General features: G+C 60.8%; 2 protein-coding genes across 6 annotated transcripts; both read right to left on the minus strand.

The window, feature by feature from the left end:
* Positions 1-1,105: 1,105 nt before the first annotated feature.
* On the minus strand, positions 1,106-10,750 carry MTG2 (mitochondrial ribosome associated GTPase 2). 4 transcript variants are annotated; one of them, XM_045194637.2, is made up of 10 exons: positions 10,435-10,750; positions 9,399-9,618; positions 8,903-9,038; positions 8,304-8,392; positions 5,825-6,021; positions 4,774-4,921; positions 4,020-4,135; positions 3,276-3,494; positions 2,962-3,100; positions 1,106-2,318 (listed from the first exon to the last, which is right to left on the minus strand). In XM_045194637.2, the coding sequence occupies exons 5-10, from the start codon at positions 6,011-6,013 to the stop codon at positions 1,924-1,926; spliced, it is 1,206 nt and encodes a 401-aa protein (XP_045050572.2). In that variant the 5' UTR covers positions 6,014-6,021; positions 8,304-8,392; positions 8,903-9,038; positions 9,399-9,618; positions 10,435-10,750; the 3' UTR covers positions 1,106-1,923. The 4 variants fall into 4 exon arrangements, with proteins under 4 accessions (XP_045050572.2, XP_024415414.2, XP_045050573.2 ...); XM_024559646.3 differs by lacking the exon at positions 9,399-9,618; XM_045194638.3 differs by lacking the exons at positions 9,399-9,618; positions 10,435-10,750 and adding an exon at positions 10,182-10,396.
* Positions 10,751-11,092: 342 nt separating this feature from the next.
* On the minus strand, positions 11,093-25,146 carry SS18L1 (SS18L1 subunit of BAF chromatin remodeling complex). Of its 2 annotated transcripts, none has more exons than XM_024559568.3 (11): positions 24,811-25,146; positions 19,318-19,394; positions 18,544-18,628; positions 18,165-18,309; positions 17,844-18,041; positions 16,903-17,067; positions 16,509-16,613; positions 15,654-15,746; positions 15,134-15,253; positions 14,279-14,406; positions 11,093-13,785 (listed from the first exon to the last, which is right to left on the minus strand). In XM_024559568.3, the coding sequence occupies exons 1-11, from the start codon at positions 24,877-24,879 to the stop codon at positions 13,759-13,761; spliced, it is 1,212 nt and encodes a 403-aa protein (XP_024415336.1). In that variant the 5' UTR covers positions 24,880-25,146; the 3' UTR covers positions 11,093-13,758. The 2 variants fall into 2 exon arrangements, with proteins under 2 accessions (XP_024415336.1, XP_045050571.1); XM_045194636.3 differs by lacking the exon at positions 24,811-25,146 and adding an exon at positions 23,490-24,452.
* Positions 25,147-25,245: the final 99 nt, after the last annotated feature.

Raw genomic sequence — 25,245 nt, forward strand, 5'->3', positions numbered from 1 at the left:
GGCTTCCGCAGCCCCAGGCCCCTCATGCCCGTGGGGGAGCCCTGCGGTGCGGACACAGGAACTCTGGAAATGGAGGTGCTGGGCCATAGGGCTGACAATGGGGGAACTGAGGAAACCCTGCATCCAGAAGCTGAGGTCCCTTTCTTCAGAGCTCCCTGGAGAGGCTGGGGCCGCCACCCACAGGAGACAGGGGGAAGGGAGGTGGAACCAACAGGGAGGGGCAGGTGCTGGGACAGAGCTGGTGCAGGTGCCCTCCCACACCCAGGGCCAAGGCAGAGCAGGGCCACTGAGGGCGAGGTGGGGTCAAGCTGCTGGGCACGGCCCCACTGTGCACACTCAGCCAGCTTTCCAGCAGACCCAGGCCACCAAGGAGGGGCAGGGGGACGTCAGAGAGCAAAGTCCACGTCCACAGCGAGATGTGTACAGGTGGTGGCCAGGCTGATGAAGCCACAACCGAATGGCGTCAGGGCCAGTGACTCTAGCAGAAACGGCTGGAGGGGTGGCGGTAGGGACACGGCTGTTAATGGCACAGGGTGGTGTTTCTGGCGTGAGCCCCTCAGCACCCATCACTTGCCGTTATAAACACCTTCAAAAGTAAAGGACACCCAGCCACACCTAACACCAGCCACTGTCCACTCTCTCATTCCACAAACAGCCGCGGTGCCTCCCCTGCGTTGGGTCCTGAGGCTGCGGGGCCACGGACTGGACAGGATGGAGATACTGCCCTCCCTCCGGGTGCTCCTGCAGGGAGGCAGCTTGAACGTCCCCTCCGCCAAGCACGCGCGGCGGGGGTGCAGCCCCAAGGTGAAAGGTCCCAGGCAACCCCTGCACCTCAGGCCTGGGCCCCGAGATAAAGCCTCTGTGGGCCCAAGAGGGTGGCCTGGCACGGGAGCCACCTCCCAGGACACACGAGCTGACCCTACAGGACAGTGCCTAACGGCAAGGCCTGACGTGGGGCAGGTGTGAAGCCCGTTTGCGGTGTGCTGATCACTCCACACAGGAAAGACACCCCAGGACCCCGTGGCCAATCCCCCGGGCCCGAGCCCATCCCCCCAATCCCCTGCCATTCCCTCCGCTGCCTCCCTGCAGGGCCCTCAGGAACAAGTCAGCAGTGTCAGACTTTATTTGAGGAAACAGTGGTTGTATTTTGCTGGAGGAGCGAGAAGGCAGCAGCAGGGGCCCAGCCGTCCTCACAGCCCTGTGGTCAGTGGGCGGGGGTGGCTTCTGGAGCCCTCAGCCTCTCAGCTGTCACTCCAGCAGAGACAGGGTGCGCCCTGACCTCACTGGCCCACTCCCCAGGGTTCTTCTCTGAGCCAACCCCAAGGCGGGAGGCTGGCGTGAGCTGAGCAGTCTCTCCAGTCACTGCAGGGACAGAGCAGTGGGGACCCAGCCTGCGTCCTGCAGACACGGCCCCACACCCTGCCTCTGGGCCCGCTGCCCTCTGCGCACGGACCAGCACCGGATATTGGGTGCACTCAGTCGTGACGCCAGCACCAGGCTCGGCTCCCAAGCTCAGCAGCCTGAGGACAGCAGGGTGGCAACCTCCCTGCTTTCCAGATGTGGCGTCTGAGCAGCCTGTGGTGCCTGCAGGTGGGGCCTGTCCCTGGCTGCTCTATGGCCGTGGGGCAGCCGGGGACCCGCAGGTCCGCCTGTGGCAGCTGCTGTTGTGCAGGCTGGCGCTGAGGAACTGCACGGGCACCTCCGGCTCCCGTCCTGCTGGGCGGACGCCCTGCACACACAAGGCAGCCTGGTCCCTGCTGCCTCCGGTGCCTATCACGGGGACGAGCCCATCTCTGCCGCTCAGAAAGCAGGCTGACGGTGCAGGAGCACCAGGGAGCAGGCTGCGGGGCGGCGGGGCAGCGGCGCGCAGCCGCGCAGAGCAGGGAGGCAACCCTCCAGCCCCAGGCCCTGTGGAGCTGTGTGCTACCAACGGAGTGGCTGGCGGCCCCGTGCCAGCTCGGAGGCCACGTGCACATCATACAGGTCCTTGAGACGCAGCAGCAGCTCCTCCAGGTTCTCTCCGGTGATGGCTGACAGGGCAATGGCTGTCCCGCCCAGCCGGGCCTGCAGCGCGGGCAGGTTGGCTCGCGCCTCTGGCAGGTCGATCTTGTTGGCAATGACAGTGTGCGGTCGCTGAGACAGGCCTTGCTGGTACTTCTCCAGCTCGAACTTCAGGTCCTCAACCTGGGCCCAGGGCTCTGGCACTGCCAGGTCCACCACGAACAGGAGGAAGCTGCAGCGCTCGATGTGCCTGAGGAAGGCCAGCCCCAGGCCGCGGTTCTGGTGTGCGCCTCGGATGATGCCTGGCACGTCAGCCACTGTGGGAGACAGTCCCCGAGGTCTAAGACACTCCTCTGAAGGGACACCTTAAACCTCAGCCATCTGATTTGCTACCTTGGTGACTCTCAGGCCAATCACCACTGAGGCATCTCAGCTTTGAGTCTCACAAAATGCAAGAAATGCTTGGGTGAGAGGTACGGTGACGGGCCCTTCTAACAAGGAATATTTATTCACTGGAACTACACATTCTGGCTGCAAACGTGATTTTAAAAGGGGAAACTGGCTCCCTGCGGCCCAGCTGTAACCCGGTTCCCAACAGGCACCCACGCAGAGCACGAGGCGAACAGGAGGAGCCGGGGGGACCACGCGGCCACCCAGCAGACCTGGGGCTTTCCCGGGACATCACCTCTGGGAAGAGTCTCCTTCTCTCAGAACAGCAGCGGGAAAGCTGCGAAAGTGCACTCGGCCTCCTGAGGTTGGAAACCTGCACGCAGGACCCCGGGCTGTGAGCGCAGATGCCGGGGCGGCGGGAAGGAAATGCGCACCCTGGTGCGGCTACAGACCCACGGCCGTTTAACGAGAAACGCGGCTCCCAGTTTCAGAGAGGAAGCTACATGCCTACGGCTGCGAACGACCCACCTCATCGAGACCCCATCTTCCGAGAGAGTTCTGGAAGCCCACCTGCTACCTGCTGGTGGTTCTCATAGTGCACAATGCCGACGTGTGGGTTCAAGGTCGTGAACGGGTACGCAGCCACGGCGGGCTTCGCATTCGAAATGGCCCGGAGGAGCGAGGACTTGCCTGCGTTGGGGAATCCGACCTGCCAGACAGCAGGACGCGCTGGCACCTCCTCTGTCTGTGCCAGACTGAGGTTGGGGCGAGTCTCAGGGCTGGAGGAAGGTGAGCTGCTGCTCCCCTGCAGACCGGTGGCCGTCCCTTCCCCAGAAACCAGTCTTCCACAGCCCTCCCCCCGCTGGGCTCCTGGGGACACTCACCATGCCGGCGTGGGCCATAGTCTTGAGTTCCAGCGAGAGGACCCGCTCCTGCCCGGGCTCCCCAGGGGTGCAGGTGATGGGTGCGCGGTTGTCGTTGGCCAGGAAGAAGCGGTTGCCCTTTCCCCCCGCCCCGCCCAGGGCAGCAATGTACTCGTCCCCTTCGTGGGACAGGTCGGCCACAACCTCATTCCCTTCCTTCACTAAAGTGCCCATGGGGACCTGGGAAGGGAGGTGGCGATTGTCAGGAGGGACCAGGTGTGTTTTCCCAGTTCAGGAAGGGGATGTGGTCGGGGTAGCGGTTGGGGCAGGCAGAGCCAGGTGCCCTCCGCGCAGCTGGAGTTCCAGGGAAAGGTTCCCGCCCCCCGAGGATAGAAAGCACAGGTGGCTCTTCACACAGCGCCTCTACCACTCGAGGTGAGCCGAAGCATCAGGAACGCCGAACTGACCGGAGAACAGGGGCCTCCTCCCTCAGAGGGCCTGTGCAGTCGGGACAGAGGGTGGCTCCTGGGCTGAGGCGAAAGGGACAGGGCACCCTGTGGGTCCCCTCTTTGTAAATGCAATGGCTCTGTGACTTCCTGAACAGACCCGTGGGCACAGGTGTAAAGTCAGCACAACGCCCAGGCCGGGGCTGTGCTGTGGGAGATGGCTGCCAGGCTCAGGTCCTGAGCTCCTGGGCCACAGCCGGAACTGGGGAGCCCGGAAGGGCTAGACTCGCCCCGGGCGGGCGCTGTGGCTGGTGCTTACCCGGACATAGAGGACGGCGCCGTTCCGCCCAAAGCAGTTCTTACTGCCTCCGTCTTCTCCGTCAAAGCCCTGATACTGGGACAGGACCGAGGACAGGGACTTCAGCTGCCGATCGACTGGAAGTCAGAGGGAGAGCCTTCATGTTCCTCTCCATCACAGACAGGATGGCCGCACGCTGTCCCCGCTCCTTCGTGCACTTCAGGGCCACCAAGGACACGCACTGAGACAGAGGGCGCAGCTGTGGCAGAAGTTCCCAGGGCGGCAATGTGCTACTTTACAAAGCTAAATGCTTACCTTCTTTCAAAACATGCAATTTCTGAAAATTTCACAATCAGCCCTGCCCTCGATTTAAAAGCAACTGCGCTGTGTCATGCTGTGAACGTTTACAATGTTAATGTGGCTACATTTTACTGTGGTGACGTTCACCAAGCCTCCGGCTTACTGAGCATCTGTGCTCAGAACACGCTGAGCGAGGGCACTGCCCCAGCGCTTGCTCGGGTGGTAACCCGCGTCTATCCTGCGGGGACTCAGGGTTCCCGATACTAAGGTCTCTCTGAGCACCTGAAATTAAATTTTAAAAAACCCTACTATCAAAGTTGGGTTTGGTGCACTATTTAAATGTGAACATCCACATAATTTAACAAAATGACATCATCCACCCACGTTTGGCCTCAAATTCCCGTCAGGGTAAGAAGGTCGAAACTTCCTGCCCTGAGACATGCACCCCAGCCCGCGCTGCCCCCAGGGCACCTGCCTCTCAAGATGACGTGGCCGCCGCTGCCGCCGTCGCCACCGTCCGGGCCCCCGAACTCCTTCCGGGGCTCGCTGTGGAAGCAGCTCGCTCCGCTGCCTCCGTGTCCCCCTCGGACCAGCACCCGGCGCTGGTCCACAAAGTGTCTTTTCTGCAGAGAGCACAGCGCCGGGGCATCTGTCACTCACGCTGCCGCCTGACATGCACCTCTGCTGCCTGCAGTGGGCTTTCCGATGAGAGGCGTCTCTGCGGGTCCCTCAGTGGGGCACACTCTGGCTAAGGAGCCACCACGAAGCCGGGTACTCTTTATAACTGTCCGCTCACACGATGACACGGTTGGCCACCCGAGGAGCCAGGGCGTGGCACCAAGGTGCCAGCCAGCAAGCCGTCCGTCCGGCTCCGTGTGTGTGCAGACCTGCCCCCACCCAGCCCCTCCCCCAGGCCCAGGGCATCGGCCTCTCTACCCCCCACTTCATCCGCACATCTTTTTAAGAAAACACGAATATTTAAAGATTCTTTGGCACCACCACATGGAAAAACCATGAATTACTATTGTAAAAACTCTAACTTCCCCGCCTGCCAACATCCCCAAAATCACCCTGATGAGCCTGGGGGGGAGGGTGGGGGCAGGCCAGGCCTGACGTCCTGTGCTGGGGGAGAGCGAGCCCCAGACGCTGCCCTGAGCACTTCTGCGCAGGAGTGCCGCTGCCTGGGACCCCGCTTCCAGGCAAGTGAGGTGGGGCCGAAAGGAAAGGCAGCTCGTCCAGAATTTCATTCAAGCGCCTCCACAGGAAGGACCCATGCTAAATTAGGGAAGACCCGTGCAGAAGGCCCACAGGCCCGAGGGGAAGAACCTCGTCCAGCCGTGGGCACCTTCCCTGCACCCGGGCAGCCTCTGCAGCAGCTCAGGCCTTCCCTCTGGGTCATCGTTTTCAAGACCTGCCTGTGTCCCTTCGATCACGTCGTCAGAATAAACGAAGACAGGACAGTCGAACAGAAAACAACGCCCCGTGGGGGGAGCTGCAGACAGGCTCCGCCCTGCCGGTAGGCTCACCAGTTTCTTCTCGGAGAGCAGCTTCTTCCCGGGGGGCGCCTTGGCGTGGTCCGCGCAGCCGAGTGAGAGCCGCCGGGGGGTGCTGGGCCACAGGAGGGGCTGGCGGAGGGCTGCCCCGGGGGATAGAGTCCAGCGCCCCAGGCCCTCAAATGCACCCCGCCATCCTGCCGAGAGCAGCCTGGCAGGCATCACGGCCCCTGACAAGAGTCAGATCGGCAAAATAAGGGGCCTGGACACAGAGCAAACTAAGACCTCAGTGCGTGCTTTTGAGACAAAAGAGTAAATGGACAACTACGGCGCTGGCCCGTCACACACCACACGGGACTGAGTCGTGTGAGCCACGGGCCCTTACCAGCCTAGGTGCTGCTGAGGGGCAGGACATGCGTGTGAACACACAGGGCTCACCACTGACCCTCCCGCGACTGGAGACTCCCCACGGGACACCCAGCATCCGCTAAATGAAAACCTTACACAGGGAATCTATCTGAGCCTCAAATCAAAACCCCTTAGAAGTATTCATTCAGTCGAATGTGCTGCCGTTATCTGGTGCAGTTTAAATGTCAGACTGCAGATGAAACAACTCTTCTAAATAACCCAGTAGGCAAAAGAAGAAATCCAAAGAGAAATCAGAAAATATTTTGAGCTGCGTAATCACAAAAGTAGAACGTGCAAGAGTTTACAGGATGCAGCTTACACAGTGCTCAGAGGGGAGCCCACACACTCCCCGCCATCCCGGGGGACACATGCCAAGACCCCCCAGTGGTGCTTGAACCCTTGCATAGTACCTGACCATAGAGATACTGTGTTTCTTTTTATGGTACGTACCTATGACAAAGTTCACTTTAAAAATCAGACACAGTGAGGGGCTGACGATACTACTAATAAAATGGAACCATTGTAACAACATGTGTGAAGTTACGTGATGGTGGTCTCTCCCTCCCTCCCTCTATCTCTCTCTCTCATAACTAAGGCGGCTACTATGGGACCAACGGTCAGGGAGCATGGGGACACTGGTCCAGGGGACGATTCAGGTCCCGGGTGGATGGAACGGGACAGCAAGAGAGCTCATCTAAAACACGTGAATTGTTCACTTCTGGAATTTGCCGCTCCCCATTTCTGAACGTCAGCGGGCCCTGGGTAACTGAAACGTGGACAGTGAAACTGGGTAAGGGAGGAGCAACCGTGGCTCTAAATGCTCCCATTAGTTAACAAGAAAGATCTGAGATCGATGACGTAAGGTTCCAAGTCAGGAAAGCAGAGAGCGAAAAAGTAAACAGGAGGGAGGAGACAGTAAAGACCAGAAGCAAACGAATCAGAAGACTGACAGACTGGAAAACCTACCGCAGCCCCACGCTGGCCCACTGGCAGTATAGGCAGGGCCGAGAGACCCTCAGCAGGGGGGCGGAGGGACGGAGGGAGTGCCACCAGCAGGAGCCCTGCACGTGGCAAAGGGCAGAAAGACCTGGGGAACGGCCCGAGCCCACGGACTCTGCAAGCCCTGCTGGCCGCTCCTGAAGAGACGCCTCCCTGCCCAGGCCACGAAGAGACAGACAGTCTCTGTCGCCCCGGAACTCCTCAAGGAGTTCGAGTGGTCACAAAAGAACATTCCCCCAAAGAAAACACCAGACTCGGGCGCCTCACGGGTGAATTCTGTCAAACCCTCAGCGAGGAAGTGACTGCAGCCTCCTGTGAGCATTTTCTGGGAACAGAGGACGTGAGACCACACCAGAACCCGACCCGTGTCACGAGGCCAGAGGAGCCCAGGACCCAAATCCGACATCACGGAAAGGCAGTCACAGCTGAGAGCCCTCGTGACCACTGAGGCAGACGACACTGACACTGCCGTGTCCAGTGTGCCCAGCAGACGCCCCCAAGGACCGTGCAGGACGACCCCCGGGACACAAGTGTCACCAGCAAGCAGTCAGACCCCACACACTCATTCACAAGCAGAGACATGAACCTCACTGGGAGTGGAGGACGCCCTCAGCCCGACAGAGGCCCACAGCCCACGCCCCGCTGACTGCCCGGCACCCGCCCCTGCTGTGCACACTGTCTTTAAGTTTGTTTGTTTTTTTTAAGGAGAGACAAACTGCAGAAGGTCTGTTTCCACCGAAATCTGTGAAACTCCACGAGGATACGTGAACCGAGCAAGGTCGCAGGTTACAAGGGGAACACACAAAACCAACTGTGGTCTCACAACGGAGTGGAACTCAATTGCACTGGCGGTAACCCTGGTCACAAAGAAGTTCCTGGAAACACATCTGATGACAGCCACTCGAAACCTCTGCCTCCCTGTCTCAGGGTCTGGGCCTGGCTGTCTTTCAGGGGTTAGCTCATCAAGTCCTCAAAGCAACTCGGCAAAGAAAATGAGGGAACTGAGGCAAGAGAGCACAGGTGACCTCCCCCTGGACTGTGGGCCGGGCTGGGCAGGGGCGGAGTGTGAAAACAGGTTGTTAGAGGAAGGAAAAACCCAGCTCACCGATCAGCAACACCGCTGCTAAGCCCTCTGGGAAGCCGTGCCGCCGCCGCTGCAGTGTCAGACACTCCCCGGCCCTGGGGACACGAGACCTGAAGGAGAGCAGAGCATGTGGGAAGGTGATCCACCGCAAGGCCAATCAGGGGCCTGACCTCTAACCCTCTGGATGTCTGAACGCACCTGCGCTTGCACCTGTGCGGCGTGGCGCCCCCTTGCCAGCTGAACACATTCAGCTGTGCCTCCCGCTGGGATTTGGTCTTCGTTGTCCTTCTAATGCTGCGCCTCCACTGTCTGATAAGTTGCCCACTAGCCCCATGTGGCTGCTCAGTTTAAGTCAATTAAAAATTTAAAAAATGCAAAACCTCAGTCCCTCATTCCAAGCGCTCACAGGCATGTGTGGCCGATGGGCATCAGCCCAGACCACCCAGATGGGAACATGTCCACAGTCACAGAAATCCCTACTGGGCTGCACCGGTCTGCAATGACCGTCTACACTGCACAGCGTGAACTCGGAACAGTGGACCGAGCTCCTCTGTGGGCAGCCATTTCCCCAGCTGGGGGAGCCGAGCCTGTGCAAAAGCCCAGGTCGGAGTTGGACAAACCTCGATTGCAGGATGGGGCTTCAGAAAGGCTGCTGGCAGCAACGGGATGGGCAAGGGCTGCACTTCAGTCACCACTTTGTTCCGTGAAGTATGAAGCTCGGCTCTGCTGGACCACGGCAGCGATCACTTGCTGAACCTTGTGGGGAAATGTGTAGGCTTATTCCTCACAACTGCACGAGGGGCAGTAGCGCACGTAGGGTACCCTGTTCGCTTTTCCAGACCCACTTTCGCTGCTGCTTCAAGGGCCTGCCCTCGTCCGTTGCCTTCAGGCAGTGACTGGAGGGAGGAGCAGGAGGCCGGGAGGGGGACTTCTCTGCTCCCCCCATGCCCAGACTGAAGGGGAGCCCTGTCTGCCCTGTGCTCTACCGTAACTGCCCTTCCCTTTAGGCTCCAGCATCTAGGGGTGGACGCAACTCCACCGTCACCGCTCCAGGTTGAAACACCACCTCCGCCATTTCCCCACACTCTCCCTTTAAAAACCCTCAAGTTATTTTACGCGATGGGGTCATGACTCGTGACTTATACGTCTTTTTATGCCCATTTTAGGCAGGGGAGGCTGAGACTCGGGAGAAGTGGCTGGACCAAAGCCCTCCTCTAGCCTCGCGGGCAGGGTGCTGAGCTGAATTTCTCAGCAGGAGTCTTCCAAGTGCTGTTATGCACACGCAGCCACCTCCGGAGGGCAATTTCAGAAAAATCAAACGGCTCTGAGCGCGAACCTGCATGGAAAAGAATCGCGTTCGGCTTCCCCTTCCTCCTTCCCAAAGCACAGGCGGACCCCCACCCCCGACTGGTGTGAACGCGAGACCTCTGTCCGCTGCTACAAAGATGTACAGAGTGAGACTACGGTCCACGCATGGTCAGTGAGCTCACTGGAGAACGGCCCACCCATGGGGAGCTGCATTGGCAATAAAACTTTATTTTTAATGAAATGTTTATCAAAACCTGATGCATGCTTGCTTACGTTGTTCTGTGCCACTGATTATAAAGAAACATCCAGCCCTGGCTGGTGCGGCTCAATGGACTGAGCCCCGACCTGCGAAGGGTCAAGGGTTCGATTCCCGGTCAGGGCACATGCCTGGGGGGGGGCGGCATCCCCGGTAGGGGGACGAGCGAGAGGCGACCCATCGTTGTATCTCTCACACACCTGTTTTTCTCCCCCTCTTTCTCCCTTTCCCGCTCTCTAAAAAATAAACAAAATCTTTTAAAAACACCCGGGAAAAATGTTGAGGACCACGAGCCAAAAGAAACGCCTGCACTCCTTAAGTTTGGAGGCGCGCACCAGCGGCGGAAGGAGCTGTGACCAGACACTTGGGGGGCACAGAAGAGTCGCTTGCGCACACCGCCGGAAGTTCGTTCCAACTCTCTACGGGTCCGCGCTCACGCCCGCGGTGACCGTCCCTCTACGCGCAGGGCGGAGATGGCGGATCATTCGGCCGGCGGCACTGGCTCCTCTTCTGGGCCCCCCCGTCCTCCCATCGCCCTCTCCCCTCGGATCGAGCCCCCAAAGGCCGCGGACCCCCATTCGCACTCACCCACGCGGAAGGGCACATCACTTCCGGGACTTCGGGCGTCGCCTCCGCGGTTACTTCCGGGTCGACGGGGCTGCGCCCCCGCACGGCATCTTCAGCGCGCATGTGCCGGAGGCGGCGTGCAGAGTCTGGGCCGAGCGGGATCTCGGGATATAGAGGTTGGGGACCGACCACGCCGAGTCAGGACCGGGCAGACGCGAGGCCGGGGACCAAGTCGAGACGGCAGGAGACCGGGCCTGGCCGTCCAGCGCTGTTCCCTTCAGCCCCAGTCTACCTTCTCATCGTCCCCCGCGCCTCCGCCAGCGGTCTGCTCGCTGCGTCCCCGTCCTGCATTAGGTGTGGTCTCGGGGTTACCTCCCCGGCCCCTCCCCGCCACGTAACGCTGTGGACGCAGCACCCGGCGTCAGCTCCCTGCCACCGCGGGCTGTCAATTTGCACCGGACAGCGTGCCCTCAGGCCGCCGGTGGCCCGCTGGACACTACCCAGGTAACAGGAAGGCGACTCTCCATGGAGACAGTCACTGGGGTCCAGGTATAAGTCATGGTACATCCATCCCTTTGACGTCGCGAAAACTCACTTAGCTAGGATGACTTTTGAAGAACCAGTTTATTAATTACACCAAAAGCATAAACAATTTATACGCCAAATTCTGGCTGGGGTAAAAAATGAAATAAAGGTGATCTTCAAAAAAATGTGCTGTGCTCACAAATAAGATGAATCCTGACCTGTTCAACAAATAGAAATGAAATAATGTCTGAACAGTTGAAAACGGAAACAGAAACAGTCTTCCACTCTGCACAACGCGGAGTGGACGCCCAACGCCGACAGCTGCAGCAATGAAAACCGGTGGAACCGGAGGCCCGCGCAGGCCCCAGCTCTGGGAGCTGTCGGGCTTCGCTGGAAGTCTGGGACCCGTGTGAGCCTCAGTGCGGTTCTGGGGACTCTCAGCTCGAGTTCCAAGTCCTTTTTAGCAAAGCCTGTGGGTGCTGAGCTTCTGCATACCGATATGAAGCTGTTAGCACGTCTGAAAACTGGTCATTTTTCAAATTTGTGTCCTGCTGGGTGTTGAGGACAACAGGGGCAAGGACAGCGTCAATCCCCGAGTCTTCCTTTGCATCTCTGCGGGCCTTGTGCAGACGTAGTCATGACAACGAAGCACCACCCCCCCCGCACGGCAGGGACAGTTCATCTCAGGTAAGCTTTTGCAAACGTTCAGGTCACGCAGGAGGAAATTAATAATACAGTTAATGACACAGCTGCTGCCATCACTTTCCCCACAATATTACTTAAAAAACGGACAACACATTAAATAAATATTCTGTTATTAATCCTTAAATATATTAACACCAGAAAGCATGTATAAATTAGGAAATAAATGTACAAACTATCTCACAAAGTGCTTTTTAAAATATATACACAACATTCAAGAACTTCTTAATGTAAGACATTTCAGATTGAAGTTTCGGGATAACTTTTCAGCGTCCTTTCTTTTCAAAAAGTTCGTATAGGACTTAAACAAACAAAACACACACACGCACACACACAAGGCATATGCCCAGGATGGCAAGGAATAAAAGAAAACTAGTTTCACAGTTTCCTGAAATGTTTAACATTTTCAGTGGGAAATTTTAGTCCTTGATTGAGTTTGCGAATTACTTCTACGAAACCCGTCAGGAAAAAACCAGGGCAAGATCAAGGGAGATGCCACTGCCAATGCCTGTCACTCAGCAGTTAGGGCCTCCCACTCAGTAATTTCACCCAGATAGTGGACTTTTATGTTCTCACCAGTGTTCAGGGTTTTATCCCGGGAGACCTGATGTATAAAGAATGGGCTATTTTTTGTATTCTCTTGGTTGTTCTTGGAAATATGACAGCACTATCCAAGGATATTTGTAAAGGATTACAGGAAAAGTGGGCATTGTGATCCAAGTAAAGACTGATAAAATGTCAGTACTACACAGGGAAATGTAGGGTTTTTCCCGACCAGACTTTTCCCCCCCAGTGAGCTGTCTTCAATGTTTGTACAGAAGTTAAATGGGATTTAATATCCTGGGAATGTAAAACTTATTCAAATTTCTCTCTATAAAACTTTTCCTTTTCACTAGGAAGAACACAGTAAACTCAGTGGAGCTCTTTTTAAAAAAGAGATGTAGCCCTAGCTGGTGTGGCTCAGTGGACTGAGTGCCGGCCTGCAAACCAAAGGGTCGCTGGTTCAATTCCCAGTCCAGGCACACACCTCGGTTGGGGACCAGGTCCCCAGTAGGGGGCGCCCGCAAGAGACAACCACACATTGACATTTCTCTCTTTCTCCTTCCCTTCCCCTGTCTAAAAAAGTAAATAAATAAAATCTTTAAAAAAAGAGAGATGTGAATTTCAGATATCCCTCAAAAAACAAAACAAACGGAAAAACCCGCCTGCTTAAACAAGCAGGTCCTGGAGGAAATAAAACAGAACTTGCCCACTGTGTGGAAAATCTGGTGTCACTATACAAGTTTAGAATGGGGCATGTCACAGATTCCAACCCCCCAAATGACCATCAGATCAGCAAGGGCCGGAGTCCACGGTGCCAGAGAGCTCCCCTCTGTGCTGGCCATTGCCCCACAGCTCCCTGGCAGGCTCGGTCACGGTCTTCGTGGACGCGTGTTGGCAGCACAGTCCTTGACCCCTCGTTACTCCTGCAGCCCACACGGGCAACCTTCCGGGCAGACGGGATGGGCTGGAGGCACAGGCAATGGGCGAGCGCTGGAAACCACGGGCAGCACGTGGGCACGGCCTCTCGGGCGAGCACTTGTAGCCTTTAACAGAAGCAGGCCCCTACCCCACCGTGGACGAAACCCCCGCCGCACCGAGGCCCTGGAGGAGGTGCACCCAGAGCTGCGAGAGACGAGAGACCGCCGGCGAGAGACGCGTTTGCGACCCCCGTCACAGCTGCGTGAGGAGATCTGGACCCGAGGTCCGTCTATGGGAGACACTGACAATGGCGTCTTGGAGGTGCCCGTCCCATCGCTGGGCGCAGAACGCTCTGATGATGAGAGGACCCCTAAAGCTAGCTAGAAACATCAAGGGGGGACAAAAAGGGACAACCTCTCCGTTACTGTAGGGACATATGACACTATACACAGCACCAGGTACGTCACACCGCCAGAGCATGGTCCGGCGTCTGGGCGCACACTCGGCGTCATACCCAGCATGAAATGTGCACGCTTCACATGCGACACGTGTGGGGCGAAGGGGCAACCAACAGGCCACAGGTCATCAGAGCTGCCACAGGCCCAGCCGCGCCAGATGGACACACCAGAGTGAGGCTCCACCAAGGACGCTTGTCCCTCACTGCTGGTAGTTGCCATACTGGCCCTGAAAGAGACCAGGACAGGAGTTACACACCCCAGTCCCGAGTTTAAGGAGCCCCCACGCCGGTGTCAGCCAGCCCTGCCACCCATCGCTCTGTCCCTTGGCCCCTCTAGGTCCTCATCCCAGCACTATCTGCCCGGCTCCATCCCGGTGCCCAGTTGGCGTCTGGCTCTGTCTGATGAGACCCAGTCCCTAGAAGTGCGGCTGCCTGTGTCCTGTCCCCATGTGTCCTGGCTTGCAGCAGAGGGCACCACAGCCGGAGAGAATGCTGGGGTCTACCTGCGCTGAGGACACAAAAAGCCGGCTGTCTGACCGGGGGAGCTGCACGTGGAGGTACTTATGGAAAACCTCACAGGGCCAGAGAGTAACACTCTGGAAGGGACCTCCGTGGAAGCCCGCCGGCTCATCTCCTTGCTCCTCGTGAGCCCAGAGGAGCCCTGGTTCCGTGCTGACAGACACGCGGACCTGCACGTGGGGAGACACCCAGAAAGCTTGCCTGCTCGTAGCCGTAGGGCCGCTGCTGCTGCGCGGACGGGCCAGTCTGCGACGCCCTGTAGCTCCCGTACTGCTGGCCTTGCCCTTGCTGGTAGCTGGAGTACTGGGAAGGGGCTCCCTGGGCCGGGCCTGGGGACAGAGCGGCCGTGAGGCTACCTGGCAGAGTCAGCACAGCGAGAGCACTCACACACACCCCCGCCGGGTGCCCTAAGCGCCCCCATCACTCATGGTGGTCACTACGACCAGGGAATACACGTGTGACAGACAGACAGTGATCCTGCCTGGGGGCACTACGCCAAAGGCTCTGGGAAGGACCCGGAAGGCCGTGTAAGTTTGCAGAAGACACTACTCAGTCAGTCACGGCTATAAAAGGCTGAGCCAGAGCCCTGGCCTGTCTCCCCTGCCCCGCCGTGTGTGTGGGCAGCACCTGGGGGCCTAACGAGAACACTCACGGGCGGGGCCGCCAGGGCACCCGATTTCCCAGAGTGTCCCTGGAGCCCTCAGTGGCAGGGAAGGCAGAGACCCAGCGGCCTCGGCAGGCTCCCTTGGAGGCACAGCCAGACCAGAGGCCGCGGCATGCGGTGCACAGAGGGAACGCCTGACTCTGGTTGGGTGAGCGGTGTAGGGTCAAGTTTAAGCTAAACTAAGACGCTGCAGGTGTGGACGGAGGGATTTTAGGGACACTCCCTGAACTCCGTTTTCGTGAACTCATCACCTACCCCTTGGGGTCACGCTGGTCGGATGAGGCCGACAGGACCCTACGGCCTGCAGACGTGACAGTCCCCAAGTAATCGTGTCCTAGGCAATGCCCCAGGACAGCGCTGCGTGCCATCCGCGTGGGCGGTGCCCCTCTTACCATAGCCTGGCTGCTGGCCCGGGTAGCTCTGCTGGTTGGGGTACTGCTGCTGGTAGCCCCCCTGCTGCTGGGCCGCCCCCTGCTGGTACCCCGCCTGCTGCTGGCTGTACTGCGAGTTCCCTGGGGAGGAGGAGACACTGTCTGTCAGTGACTGCACCGCACGCCAGGCACCAGGGGCAGACGAGTGATCGATGTGCACCCATGGGCAGGTGTGCCGGCCCCCATGGGCGAAGCCCTGAGAAGAGCCCAGGATGCCCGCCCTGCAGCCACGGGACTTGGGGGGCAGGGTCTGGGCTCTTAGATTTCAGGGATAGCAATGTAAGAATGTAAGCAGCACTTTCAGCTTTAACTTTGAGGGATTCAGAAATGTCAAAAAAGAACTGGGTGCCCCGCAGGGCTGGGGCCCCTGTCTAACCTCCCGCCTCCCGCTTCCAGAAGTCAACGAGGCCTCACAAAGTTCTGCCCCCACTGTGGCGCCTGAGCTCCTGCCCGCTGCCCACCCCGCCGTGGCGCTCCTCACCGCCCTCGTAGTAGTGCTGCGTGGACTCCTCGAAGGACCGGTCGTAGCCCTGCTCCGGGTAGGACGACTGCTGATAGGCGTAGTCTCCATGCCCTGCAAGCAGGTGGCGGCAGCAGTCAGGGGCCTGACTGCCAGACCGGGCAGGGGGCAGCCGTGAGCCCGACGGCAGCTCTGTGTGGTCGGGCAGTGGCCAGAGCTGGGCACGCATCAGTCTCCACAGATGGCGCCCACGGAGGGGCCCACGGTCAGTCCACTTAAGTGAAATACAGACAGCTATGCTGCCCACGGGTTTCTGAGAGCACTTACTACGTTCAGTGCCCAACGACGTGACAAGTGCCAGTGCTATCTGCTCTGGGGGGTAGCCCCTCAGAGGCCCTGCACTGATCTCAGCCCCGCCCCAATCACACCGGGTCCCTGGGTGGGAGCCCGTCCCCTCCCCAGCCATCCCCTCTCACCACTGTAAAGGCCACCTCCAAAAACCCTGAGACTATTAAAGATGACTGCAAGGTGACAATGAAGAGGGACATCTTGGCAGAAGTTATGCCAAGCAGCTGGGAGCCGTGTGTGATGAGCCCCGAGCAGCCAGACCAGGTCTGTCACTGTCCTGAAGGCATTTCACCAGGCCACTGTGTTCCTCCCTTCAAGTGTCCACAGCCACCTGCTCACAGGGCGGCACAGCCCCAGCCCAGGACTCGGCTGCCTCTCGGGGAGAGAGAGGAGCAGCCCGAGGAGGTGAGTGGCCATGGCCGGTACCAGCAGCGTCTCTGGGCAGACACTGGACTCCGGCCCAGCCACACTCAGGCCTGGGGACTCTGGACGCTGTTGCACTGGAGGACAGGAGGCCCAAAGGCTCACCGTCAGCGTAGTACTGCTGGCCGAGTGGCTCCGAGGCGGCCTGGCTGTGGCCGTACTGCTCGCCCCCGTAGTACTCCTCCTGGCCCAGGTACTGCTGTGAGGAGCCTGCAGGTGGGTGGGTGGAGTGAACTCCGGGCCTCCGCCTCACGAACACCTCCTGGATGGGCCCACTGTGCCACCCTGGGGACACCAGGACACTGTCCCCACACCCTGCCCTCAACACCCTGGACTGTCCACTTAGACACAGCAGCCCACCCCCTCCGCGACACCCACAGCGGGCTCCAGCCTTGCCCGCCCTCCGGGAAGGTGTTACCCCCATGCAGCCCCAACCCCCAGCATCCTCCTTGCAGATGATGACGGGTGTGCACAGTGTCACCCCCACACCCGGTGGTACCTTGCTGTGAGGGCCGGTAGGGCGCCAGGGGCCGCTGCCCCATCATGCCGCTCCCCTGCCCGCTCTGGCCCATCATAGCGATGGATGGCTGGCCCTGGTAGTGCTGGCTCCCGGCCTGCGCTGAGGGGTAGTGGGACGAGGCGGCCTGCTGGTGCATCATGGACACTGCGCCACACAACAGAGCCGAGTCACCCCAAGACTCTGCCCCGGCTGGGACGGCCCCCTTTCGTCCCGGTCACGCTTCCTGCTCACGGACCTCTGTGCCCATGCTCGCGGTGCGTGGCGTTCAGGCAAGGCCACCTCGCCACCCCCGCCGCCTGGCCTGTCCACTCCTGTCCCCTGCTCAGAACACGGCAACGCCCAACACAGCGGGACGGGAGCCACGCCAGAGAGCAGAAGAGACAGGTGACACCCGTCGACAGTAACATACTTTACTGGACTCAGTGTGTGCAGAACGCGATCCTTTTCAGTGCGCAACTCACACTGAGAATCGGAAGGGTGCCTCACCACCCTTTGTGTGTTGAGCCTCTGGAACCCACTGTCTGTCACTCATAGGCCACCACAGTTTGGGCCTGGTGCCCCCAAGTGCTCAGCCCAGGCCACTTGGCTGCCCTTCACCCTCCCACTCCTCTGCTCCACCCTGTCGTCCCCACACCTGAGTGACCCCGAGCCTGTCCTCTCAGCAGGCACAGGACGCCCTCCTCAGAGCCTTCCCTGAGCCGCTGTGGGGAGCAGCCTCAGTCCCCCAAAGCCAGGCCCCGCCTGACCTATACCCTCCAAACCCCAGTCCCGGGGAAGGTTCCGGAGGAGGGCAGCCCTCTGCTCCCTGTAGCCTCAGCCCAGTGCCCAGCAAGAGGACAGCCCGCACGTGGCCTGCACGCTTCAGGGGCCCCAGGGACAGACAGGTATGCGTGTGGGCCCAGGGCTGGGCGGGGCATCACCTGGGTTGGACTGCATGTTGATGTTGGCCCGTGACACGTAGCTGCTGATGGCACCCTGGCCCTGCAGTGGCACGCTCTGCGAGCCGGGCCCCGAGTGGCTGTAGCCGGGCCCTGACCCGTGGCCGCTGCCCGACATGCTCATGGAGGTCGTGGGCAGCGTGCTCTGTGCAGTCTGCTGCATGGACACGTGGTTCGGACCTGCGGGGGCGAGGGGGTGTGAGGACGCCTGCGCCCGGCCCTGCGGGGCTGCCCAGGAGCCCGTGCTGGTGGCGTGGTGGCCGGGCCCGACCACAAGCCAGAACCACACCCTGGGGGGCTCACCGTTGCCGATCTGGCCCTGCATGAGGGAGGCCGGGGGCAGGCCGGTGCCGATGGCGTCGCTGAGGCTGCCCTGCGAGTGCAGGCCCTGGCTGGAGCCGCTCTGGGACAGCGTGCCGGGGCCCAGGTTCATGTTCTGGGTGGGTGGCTGCGGGCAACAGGAGTGAGTGGGGAGAACACTGAGCTCAGGGAGCCACTGCCAACCAGCAGCCACTCCAGGGACGCGTCTAGCTCATCTCCCTAACGACGGGAGGACCTGCCTCGTGTCACACCCTGTCGGGGACCTTGGTCCTGCCAGGTCAGACCTCCAACCTCTCCTCCCTGGCCAGCAGCCTGGGGCAGGGCCCTGCCCACCCCACCCCACCCCACCCTGGGCACTCACGGCGGGGAGCAGGGACTGCATGTTCTGGTTGGAGTCCGCGATGGTGGCCAGGTAGACAAGGTTCCGGTGCAGGATCTGCTGATACCTGCGGGGCAGGGGCGTGCGGTGGGCTGGGGAGCCTGCCAGCTGGTCCCCTGGGTGAAAGTAAAGTTCACCCAGGACAGCCTCGCCCTGCAGCCAGTGCCAGAACACTGGTCCCAGAGGACCCCAGGGGACAGGGCAGAGCACTCCACATTCCAGGACGGGCCCGGTGCAGGGTGGGCTCCGGTCCAATGACAAAATGCTGCAAAGACTCCAAGACGGTGGCCAAAGGGGAAGTGCCACCTGGTCTCTTCAGAGAGGGGGTGCAGACAAGCTCTCCTCCAGGTGACCCTACTAACTCGGCCTCCCTGACCCTGAAGAGGTGCTGGGAGGAGATGAAGCAGCTCAGTTCACCCTGAGAACACCTCAGGTGGGTGTGACGGCCACTCACACGGGCCACCCTCCATGTGGCTCTGATGCCCAGTTCCTGTACCTAGTGTGCCCAGCCCTGGGGGTCCTACCCGGATGGAGCTCGCTGTCCCTGGTGTGTCCAGCCACCACCCACGGAGCTGCCCAGTGTCCAGCCTGGGCCTCCCCAGCGGCCCTGTCTCCTCCCGCACTCCCATTTCCCCTGGGGGAGTGGCCTGGGGACAATGCAGCCACCCTCCAAGGGGTGTCACTCAGTGGCTTAGGTGACCTCAGCGCAATGCCCGCAAGCACTGGACAAAGTCAGGGCCAGGCGGGGGCACTCACTGCGCACACTCGGCGGTCTTGCCCTTGCTCTGGTGCTCCAAGATGCACTGTATGAGGTGGTGGTTCTCGTCCAGCATCTGCGGGGGAAGCAGACATTAGCGCGGGGCGTAGGTGCATCTAGGGGGCCTTGCTGGAGGTGACGGGGCGTGAGCTCAGCTGCTCAGGAGGCATGACAACACCTGTCCTCAGTGTGCAGGCATTCTATGTCCACGCTGTCACTCTACGTGGAACCTCAGCCGGCAGGACCAAGCCCCTCCATGCCCAGGTTCCCTCACCTGAGGATGGGATCCCACCGCCCCAGGCCCCCTTATCTAGGGCCCCCAACACGGTGCATCTGCCCAGTGAAGGTGGGTGAGGAATCCACAGCATGGATGTGGGGCCTTGAGACCCTAAGACCCTGTCTGGAGGGTGTGAGGTCCGAGAATGCCAGCACGTGGGGACACAGCTCGCATCCCCTCAGAGCATCACAAAGACGTACGAGAGCCAGCTCTTCAGGATGGCCACGCAGGGCGGGGGCGCTGCACACAGGATGGCCAGCCTGGGGGGGTGGGGCAGAGGAGCCTGGACAAATGAGGAGATGGGGAGGCATACAGTGTATCCACAGCCTGTCTGTGCGGCCGCCTCCCCGCTGGGAGCAGCGGCACCGAGCACCCAGCAAACACAGCTTCCCGTCCAAAGCCCTCAGCCCGGAAACTGTTGCTGAAGGAAAAGCCTGTGCTGTTCGTCTCCACCAGGCTATGCCCAGTCATCTGGCCCTGCAGGCAGGCTCAGCTCCAGCGGAAACCCGCCGAGCAGGTGCGGCCCCAGCAGCGAGGGGGCAGAGGGGCCAGAGGGGCCATCTACCTGCCACCACACTGGCACCCCGGCACGCTGCCCCAGGGCCACCCCCTCCCTGTGCAACACAGCTGCCTAACTGGGCTCTGATGGTGGGCCCTGCTCCTACAGAAACCTGGGCCCACACCTGCCCACCAAGGAGAGACAGGCAGGGGGTAGAGGGCACATGGAGGGCCTGGCCTCACCACACTGCAGGGCTGAGGCCCGCTGCCCCTGCGCCCTGGTCTCCCAGTCCGCAGGGGTCCTCTTGCTCTGATTTGTATTTCCATTGCCACTTCCTCCTCCCCACACTTTCCCACTCTGTCCGGCCTCAGAAGTGGTGCCCTGCGTCCAGCAATCCCGGCCCGGGCCCAGGAGAAGGGGTGCCACCAGGGGGCGCTGTGAGCCCGGAGCTGCCTGCCACGCTCACCTGGGGCCAGGTGAAGGGCGCTCAAACGCACCAGGAAAGGGCACTGCAGAGGTGCACAGGTTGTGACTCTTTGCCCCTAAAGACTTCACGGCTCCAGCCCCCTTGACTCGCAATCTAGCAGATTCCCTCCAAGGACAGAGTGCGGCTACCGCGGCCTGCACAGGAGGGGGTTGAGGAGGAAGGGGCTAAAGAAGCAGCACCTGGGGACGTTCCATGGCACCAGATTATGATGTGAACCAGCTTTGCAAATGTTCCCAAGGTCTTTATCAATGATGAGAAAATGTTACAAAGTTTATCAGTGTGAGACACTGTTACAAAGTTTATCAGTGTGAGACACTGTTACAAAATTATCAGGATGAGAAAATGTTACAAAATCTGCCAGCATGAGAAAATGTTATAAAATGTGACCAAAAAAAAGAAAGAAGGAAGGAAGGAAAGAAGTAGGGCACAGAGGACAGGCCCAGCTGAGTTGAAAACCCTCAGGAAAAACGGCCAGGATGTGGGGGTCAAGGAGCCAAGTGATGCTGTCTGAGCCATGAACCCTCGCAGACTGGCCCCCACCGGTGAGGAAGGGATGAAAAATGCCCACAGGGACAAAGGACCAGGGCTGAGCCAACCGTGTCAGCAGCAAGACTCTAGAGGCTAATGGACAAGGGACAGCTGGATTGGCAGACCCCACGGTGCTGAGCGTGACCCCGAGCCACACTGGGGAAGTCACCAGGCTGGAGGAGGCTGACACCCCTGGACCTTCCCCACTGCTCACCTGGCAGTAAATGGGGACCGGTGGGCTGGGGAGAGGGGAAGGCGTCTCCAGGGAGGAGAGTCTGGGAGGAAACACAGGAGGACACAGAAAGCAAGAGAGCGCAGGTCGGGATGGTGGGAGGAGCCATCACGAAAAACAGAGAACCTAGAGCGGAACCTGCAGCTTCGCGATCACGGACTTCCAGCCTCCTGATAGAAGAGAAAGAACCGTGTGCTGTCGAAGCACCCCACCAACAGCAGCGGGGCCGGCAGACAGCACACAGCGCCCAGAGCGGAAACAACGAAGAAGCAGCCGCTTGGCTTAGCCAGGAGAGGGGCGAGAGGGTGCTGCTGGGAAGTGGGAAGAGAGCACTCCCGGCCTTTCACCCCCGCAGCACTGTCTGCTGGGCCTGCCCGTGCTTTTGGTGAAACTGGAGAAGTGACTCGAGGGAAACCTGGCCAGCCCCACCCTCCCCAGGGCTGCCCCAAGGGCTGGGGTGAGGAGACAGCCTCCCCTCTCGCCCCTGGAGAGAAAGCTTCTGGTAACAACTGTCAGAAGAGATCCGTTAGCCAACTTAAGAGAGGCTCCGAGTCCCGGAGCCATTTTCAAATGGGAGGCGTGGACAGCTGAAGTTTTGAAAATGGCCAATGAACCTTCCTCACCAAATCAGCCCACGTTCTTGAAGACAATGAGTTCCAGGTCTGAGAGAGCCCAGCGCCCGCCCCCCGCCCTGGGCATGGACAGTGGGCAGGGCTGGCTGGGCCCTGCTTCCCCCCGCTCTCAGACCTGGGCACCTGTCACTGCTCCGTTCCAGCCCTAGGTGGTAGACACCCCAGGTGCCCATCTGCCTGTCAGCTCCGCCCCGTTCCCGCGGAGCTTGTCTCCCCTGCACGAGGTGCTGGGGGCGGAAGGACAAGACCCCCCCCACCTTCCCTCAGAGAAAACCAATCAAGAACCCCCAAACAGTAACCATGAAATTTACATCTATTGAGCAACTGCCTGTGCTAAGCAGCAAGGAGGCACCTACGTGCCAGCCCCAGGGACCCCTCCAAGGGGCCCAGGCCCAGTCTCACGGTGCATGGGGACGGCTGCAACCCCACCCCAGCGGTGCCGGGAGCAGGCACTGGACAGCAGGGACTCCCTGGCCCCAAACCATGGAGAGCTGCAGGGGCAGGTGCTGGCCTACAGGCCAGCCAGCTAGGTCCAAGGGCCACAGGACTTTGCTGGGACACTGCCATCTCCACCCCAGGGGCCCTGTGGCTGTCACCGAAGCGCAGCCCCACTGGCATCTCACCCGGCACTACAACCGAGCTTGGTCACTGCCAGCGGGACCACCTCAGCCCCCAGCCCAGGCTCCCCAGGTCAGCCGGCACCCCCTGCCCCTCCATCTGGCGACTCATGTCTGCTACCTGCAGACCATGGGCAGGACCACACACAACCCCCTGGTCTTCCAGACCCCTCCTCCCCCTGCTCCTTGGTGCTCCTGGTCTGGCCACCCCTCCCCCATATGGTCTCTGCTCTGGGTTGAACTGTGTCCCTCTAAATATGCTCAAGTCGAACACCCCCTGGTTCCTGTGACTCGGGCCTCACTTGGAGACAGGGTCTTTGCAGACACGGTGACGTTGACGTGAGGTCAGACCGGGGTCAGGTGGGCCCCAATCCCCATGACTGGTGTCCTTATAAGAAAAGGGGAACTTGGGCCCCGAGGCACAGGGGGGGGGTGATGTGTGTGCACGCCAAGGAGCGCTGGGACGGCCAGGACCCACCAGCAGCTCGGAGGAAAGGAGAGCACAGGTCTCCTCCAGAGCCCCCAAAAGGAAGCAGTCCGACGACAACTTGATGTCAGACGTGCAGCCTCCGGAACTGAGAACATTGGTTTCTCCGGTTTCAAACCGTCCAGTCTGGGGCGATCTGTTTCTGCGGCGGAGGGAACGCATGGGCACCGCCCCCCCACACCTCCGCAGACACATGCCCAGGACCACAGACGCTCCACGAGGCACGGGCGCTGGCTGCGCCAGATTGGGCACAGCAGAAGAGCCACTGAGGGGCAGACTTGGGAGCCCACGCAATGTGTCAAAATGCTACACCAGGCATGTGCCCGCCAGGGGAACGGACGGGAGGGGCCGTGTGAGCGGGGACTGGAAGGTTGAGCAGGAGTTTGCCTGGCAGGGTTCCACCCAGACGTACACTAAGGGAAAGCTGTGTACTTCCTTTCCTGTGTAGAGTTTACTGAGGCTTCTCATTGGTCAAACCAGCCTCGGCAAAGGTGGTCTCTAATCGCATGGACGGGGCCCACGAGGTCTCAGCGTCATCAAGGAAGAGGGGCCTCGGTCATCGGGGTGAATGAGCCCTCTCGGGGACATGAGAGGCCTGTGGGAACCACGGAATACCGCTGTCAACCCCATGAACTCCAGGCTTAGAAGTCAACAAAACTACAAAGACGTCGAGAAAATCCAATCGGAAAGACTTACATCGTTCCTTTTCTTCTGAACTTCTCTTCTAAAGAAAACGGCAGAAAATTTAAAATCTCAACTTAAAAACTTCAGGGTTTTGTTAAAGGCGCCCCCAACTCCCTGGGAACGTTCTCCCTGGGAAAGCACGAGGCCGAACGCAGAGCCGCGGAGAACGGCTGCAGAGCGAGTGTGTGAAGTCTCTCTGTTCAGCGAAGAGCCTGGCCCGGGTGTCACGCTGAAAAGCAATTTGACAGGCGCGGAGGGCGGCGCGGCTGGGCCAGCAGGCAGCCCCCGAGGTGTGGAGCGCTCCCCGAAGGGCTGCGGATATGCCGGAACCGCGTCGCGCACTCGGGACGCGCCCCTTTGTGCCTCAGAGAGCGCACACCTTACGGAGCGGGAGCGCGGCCCGCTGCCGGGCCGGCCCCCGTCGCCCCCAGCTCTCCGTCCCCTCGCCGAGCTGTGCGCTGAGGCCAGGGGCCACCCGCCGGGTTGCGCCATTGATCGGGCCAGCCAGGAGGGTCCCCCCTGCGCCTGGCGCGGCCCGGCTCTTTTCGGTAGGGCCAAGACCCCCACCCCGCAGTCACCACCCCAAGGGCACCGTCTCGAGGGCTCCCGGTCACGCCGCTTTGCGCCCCTGTCCGTGGCGCAGGGTTCCCGATCGCGGCGGGTCCCTACTGCGCCCAGCTTGGCCCGCGGACACGACCCCTCGAACACCGTCCCCAGGGCGCGCAGCCTCGCCGCCCTGCGCTCTGGCCCACGATCTCCGCGCACCCCGACCCCGAAGGTGGCAGATCCACTGCGCCCAGCCTGGCCGCGGACACGACCCCTCGGACACCATCCCGAAGGCGCCCGGCACCGGTGCCCCCGCACGCAGCCCCCGCCGAACTTGGCGCGGGCTGGCGGCAATGCGCTCTCGGGGCCCCGCGGGGTCACGGTCGTCGGCTGCGCCCCGGCTTTGTTCGCGCCCCGCGCCCGCCGGCTGCCCGCGCCCCGGCCCCGCGCGCGCCCGCCCGCCCGCATCCCGCACCGCCCCCGGCCCGAGGGCCCCCGCCCACCTTCTGGATGGTTTGCTGCGTGACCTCCCCTTTGCCTCTCGGCCGGGCGGACGCGAAGGCCACAGACATGGTTCCGGCGCGGGCTCAGCCCGAGATCATCGGGGTTCCTTCTCCCGCTGCGCTCCGCCGCCTGAGGTGTTCATTCTCCGCAGTCGCTGGGGGGCGGGGGCGCGGGGGGTTCCGCCTTGGGCTCGTCCGTCCCGCCGCTGCCCCCGCGCCGTCCCTCCGCCCTCCGCCGCGCCGCCGCGAGCGCCGCCCGCGCCCGAGGCCCCGCCCTGCGCTTCGCCCCCCGACGGCCGCTCTGCGCCCCGCGCCAGGCCCGCCGCCGCTGCGTGGTCCCCCGTAGCTGGTGGTGGATGGTTCGCCCCGGTCCCGCCCCGGCGCGCGCACGTCCGCCTGACGCCGCAGACGCCGCCCGACGCCGCCCGACGCCGC

This window comes from Desmodus rotundus, chromosome 6 (assembly GCF_022682495.2).
Source record: "Desmodus rotundus isolate HL8 chromosome 6, HLdesRot8A.1, whole genome shotgun sequence".
NCBI classification, from domain to species: Eukaryota; Metazoa; Chordata; class Mammalia; order Chiroptera; family Phyllostomidae; genus Desmodus; species Desmodus rotundus.

Excerpts from the sequence above, each read along its gene's own strand:
- MTG2 (XM_024559646.3), bottom strand. The coding sequence starts at position 6,013 with ATGCCTGCCAGGCTGCTCTCGGCAGGATGGCGGGGTGCATTTGAGGGC. Across the intron at positions 3,495-4,019 it reads GCGCCGTCCTCTATGTCCGG|GTCCCCATGGGCACTTTAGT; the intron begins GTAAGCACCAGC and ends CTCCCTTCCCAG. Across the intron at positions 2,319-2,961 it reads GAACCACCAGCAGGTAGCAG|TGGCTGACGTGCCAGGCATC; the intron begins GTGGGCTTCCAG and ends TGTCTCCCACAG.
- SS18L1 (XM_024559568.3), bottom strand. The coding sequence starts at position 24,879 with ATGTCTGTGGCCTTCGCGTCCGCCCGGCCGAGAGGCAAAGGGGAGGTC. Across the intron at positions 18,042-18,164 it reads GCAGGGCCAGATCGGCAACG|GTCCGAACCACGTGTCCATG; the intron begins GTGAGCCCCCCA and ends TCGCCCCCGCAG. Across the intron at positions 16,614-16,902 it reads CTACCGGCCCTCACAGCAAG|GCTCCTCACAGCAGTACCTG; the intron begins GTACCACCGGGT and ends ACCCACCTGCAG.